At 42.9% G+C, this 4,495-nt stretch overlaps 1 protein-coding gene across 1 annotated transcript in view; it reads right to left on the reverse strand.

The window, feature by feature from the left end:
- The window catches only part of RPF2 (ribosome production factor 2 homolog (S. cerevisiae)), a 56,776-nt gene that overhangs the window by 35,153 nt on the left and 17,128 nt on the right, over positions 1 to 4,495 (reverse strand). Inside the window, exon 5 of the mRNA XM_011970651.1 lies at positions 2,517 to 2,599. Coding sequence (XP_011826041.1) covers positions 2,517 to 2,599 — 83 coding nt within the window. The remainder of the gene's footprint in view (positions 1 to 2,516; positions 2,600 to 4,495) is intronic.

Below are 4,495 nucleotides of genomic sequence, written 5' to 3' on the forward strand. Positions count from 1 at the left end.
AAAACAAAAAAAGAAATGAAACCTGGTAATAATGGTTTTGTGGTCCAGTTTACTTTTTTATTTTCTTTTTTTTAGACAAAGTCTTGCTCCGTCGCCCAGGCTGGAGTGCAGTGGCATGATCTCGGCTCGCTGCAACCTCCACTTCCCGGGTTCAAGAGATTCTCATGCTTCAGCCTCCCAAGTAGCTGGGATTACAGGCATGCACCACCATGCTTGGCTAATTTTTTTATTTTTAGTAGAGATGGGGCTTCGCCATGTTGGCCAGGCTGGTCTCGAACTCCTGAGCTCAGGTGATCTGCCTGCCTTGGCCTCCCAAACTACTGGGATTACAGGTGTGAGCCACTGCGCCTAGCCGGTTTACTTTATACATATATGAGACAAGGTCTCGCTATGTTGCCCAGGCTTGTCTCAAATTCCTGGCCTCAAGTAATCCTCCTGCCAGGGCCTCCCAAAGTGATGGGCTTACAGGCATGAGAGCCTGGACTGTGGTCCAGTTTAGAAGCTGCACAGTGAATGAAGTATTTCATTGCTTTGGAAGTGAAATGGAAAGACTAGAGGGGCTGGCATGTGCTCATTAGCCAGTGCTCCCTCCCACTAAGCTGGTGATAAGCTAGTAGCAGTGGTAAAGGTGAAATGGGGTTACGCTGGTCATCTCCAGAGATTTGTGCATGCTCCCAAAGAGACACTATAATAATATGACAGCTGGGCACCCCAGCACTTCGGGAGGCTGAGGCAGGAGGATCTCCTGAGTCCAGGAGTTTGGGACCAGTCTGGGCAACACTGTGAGAGCTTGTCTTTACAAAAAAAAAAAATTAGCCAGGTGAAGTGGCACACACCTATAGTCCCAGCTACCTGGGAGGCTGAGGTAGGAGGATTGCTTAAGCCCAGGAGGTCAAAGGTGCAGTGAACTGAGATCGCACTACTACACCCCAGCCTAGGGGACAGAGCGAGACCCTGTCTCCAAAGAAAAAAAACAGAAAGAAAATAATATGAGGGCTTCCACCATAATCAAGCATCACAGTTTATATACTTTACAAAATACTTCCCAAAATATTATCTTTACTGATAAGCACTTTCACATATATTATCTCATTTGATGTTGTTATACTTATTTTATATGTGATTGCAATTGAAGGTTAAGGAAGCCATTAACTTGTCAGGTCACAAATGTCATCTAAATAGCCAAGACAGGCCTCAAATCCAAGTGTTCTGCCTCTAAATCCAATTTCAGACCACTGTTCCACCTGTACCTGAGGAAACTGGGGTGACTGACTAAATGGGGATCTGGTAAGAACCTTTTTTTTCCAAACTCGTGGGATAAAGTTGCTCAGTACAGGAATTCTACCCAAACCTGGAAAGCATGTCCTCTCTTAAAGTCAGGCAGGGAAAAGAGTAATTATATATTTTTGCTACAATTCTTCCGACTAGACCATGAGCCTCAAAAACCCATAAACTGTGAGTAGTTACATTAACTTTCTATTACCAACAATAATACCACTTCTCCCAAAGCCCTAGAGTCCTAATCTTGGTTATATTGACCATATGTGTGATTCTAGTTCACCAATGAAACCCCTATGGGCCACAATCTCCAAATCTATACAAAAAAGAAAATTACTTAGGCCTTACCCAGATTGCTATGAGGTCTAGGTGAAATAATGTATTTGCTAAGATAGATTAAGCCTGAAGCAGAGTTCTGAGGGAACAGTAGCCCAATTTGTACCTAAGAGCCGAGTTAGAACACTCTATTTCATAGTACCATTAAAACGAAGATGACACAAAAGATACAACTCCCCAAGGGTGAACTGAGCTGCCATTTGGTGGTTAGTAACCAAAATACTATAGAATCAGCCAGAGCTTCCTGGGTTTACAAGAGGACTCAATTTGAAAATTCTACAGGTTTTTCTAAGGTTCCATAAAATAGATGCTGTGATAATTGAGAAAAAGAGGACAGCATTTAAACTATAGGCCTACAGGTGCTTTGGCTCACACCATGGCAGGGGGAGCCCTTGAGCTCAGGGATTTGAGACCAGCTTGGGCAACATGACAAAACCCTGTCTCTACAAAAAAAAATACAAAACAATTAGCTGGGTGTGCTGGCATGCCCCTGTGGGGGCTTGCTTGAGCCTGGGAAGTCGAGACTGAGTAAGCCATGTTCATGCCACTGGTCTCCAGCCTGGGTGACAGAGTGAGACCCTGTTTCAAAAAAATAAAATAAAACAAAAAAAATAAAAAATAAATTCAAACTATGAAAAAAGCAAAAAAAAATTAAACTATGGCCTAGACAAGAATTAGTAACCACAGTCTGAAGTCTAACAGCCACAAGGTCCACATATGTTGCTATGCACTACAAATATATTCCTCTTTTTAAAAGAAAGGTAAAATAAAATTGCATTTTTATCCTAGAGCATGTCAAAATAAAAACACAAAGTTCTTGATCTACTCTTCACCACAAGATGTCACTACTGGCCAAGAGAAGCATTACAAAATACTTTTCATTTCTATGATGAGTATCTTACCTTAATGTCTTTTAGAGAGACGAAATTCTCAATACCTAATTCAATCATATCCAGCACATGGTGGTCATACATACGACCTGGAAGGAAAATGTATTTTTAAGTATGTATTTTTCCCAAAGAGCCACCTTACATATACCCACATGAGCTGTGTATTCAAAATGTCCTAATATCTGCCTCTTTTCTTTCTCCCTATAATCCCGCAAACATATCCCACTTTCTTACATTTTCAACTCTACTTATTGTTCTGATATTGGTCATTGAAAGGATCTTAGACATTACCTAGCCCAACTCCTTTATTTTATACAAGAATAAATGATGGCCCACAGAAGGTAAAGGGCTTGCCTAAGCCAGTGAGCATGCCAGACTCAATCTCAATACACTGAGGCAAAGGTTCATTTTCAAATCTACTTACTCAATAGATATTAGAGCAAGGTTAATTTACATGGGTCGATACACTAACTCTAATATTGATTTAGTACACACACACACACACACACATATATATATATACATATGTTTCATACTAAAAAAAAAATCTACAGCTTAGGATAATTTTTTTCCCCCCAATTCCAATGGATCCATGCTATGTGGGAGCTCAGAGACACTCAATGCAAGTATAAAGTAATCATGTTGCATCTACAACCCAGTAGGCAGGGATGCTGAGAGCCCGAAGAGACCACGGTTCCTGTTTAAATCAGAATTTGATTCCAACAGAGACAGAAGGCAATGGCATTCTAAGAAACATGAATTACCAGGGAATCTTTTCATATTCTTTCTTACTTGTGGCACTTCACTGTATTGGTAGGGTCATATTTATTTATATGCCCCATTCTTTACTTGCAGACTGACATAAATTTTTTTTTTTTCAGATGAAGTCTTGCTGTGTCACCCAGGCTAGAATGCAATAGCATGATCTCAGCTCACTGCCACCTCCGCCTCCCTGGTTCAAACAATTCTCCTCCCTCAGCCTCCCGTGTAACTAGGATTACAGGTGTGTGCTACTATGCCTGGCTATTTTTTTGCATTTTTAGTGGAGACAGGGTTTCACCATATTAGCCAGGCTGGTCTCAAATTCCTGACCTCAAGTGATCCACCCACCTCAGCCTCCCGAAGGGCTGGATTTACAGGCGTGAGCCATCGTGCCTGGCATGATCTAAAAATTTTTTATTCAATGTCAGAAGGTGAAAACAAAACCAAAAAACCCCACCAAACTAGTTTACAGCTTATTGATTACTCCTGATCCCTCAATACTATCAGTTAATCTGAGTCACAGAGCTTGTTACAGTAGATAGGCAGACATGCACAGGACAGGAGAGGCTGCCCACTCACCCCACCCCAACCAGGAATGTCAGGCAACCATCAGGTGATGGTCAGGTGGCTGTTTAACTGTCTCTCTAAAATAATAATTGGTTGCAGCCAGTGCCAAGGAGAGGCATGCTCCCAGGAAATAGATAACACCTGAGGCTAGTAATCAGCAGCTTCCCAATAAGATCTCAGGAGTTGGGTGGGTGGGCTCAAGCACGCACACTAGGAGGCAAAATGGCAGACTTTAACTGGTATATGACCTTGCTCTATGCTTCAAATGAGCATATGTATAACTCCAATAAACACACTGTGCATGTGGCCCCTCCCAAGTGCTGGCAGGCCACTGCACAGGCAGACAGCTCATCCCAAGGAAAAATCAAGGTAGGAGGCGAGGCATGCTGGCTCATGCCTGTAATCCCAGCACTTCAGGAAGCCAAGGTGGGCAGATCACTTGAGGTCAGTAGTTCAAGACCAGCCTGGTCAACATGGTGAGACCCCCGTCTCTACGAAAAATACAAAAATTAGCCGGGCATGGTGGTGGGCACCTATGGTCCCAACTACTCAGGAGGCTGAGGCAGGAGAATTGCTTGAACTCGGGAGGTGGAGGTTGCAGTGAGCTGAGATTGAGCCATTGCACTCCAGTCTATGCGATGGAGCAGACCAAGACTCCGTCT

The sequence above is a fragment of the Mandrillus leucophaeus genome, unplaced genomic scaffold (assembly GCF_000951045.1).
Source record: "Mandrillus leucophaeus isolate KB7577 unplaced genomic scaffold, Mleu.le_1.0 Scaffold96, whole genome shotgun sequence".
Classification (NCBI taxonomy): Eukaryota; Metazoa; Chordata; class Mammalia; order Primates; family Cercopithecidae; genus Mandrillus; species Mandrillus leucophaeus.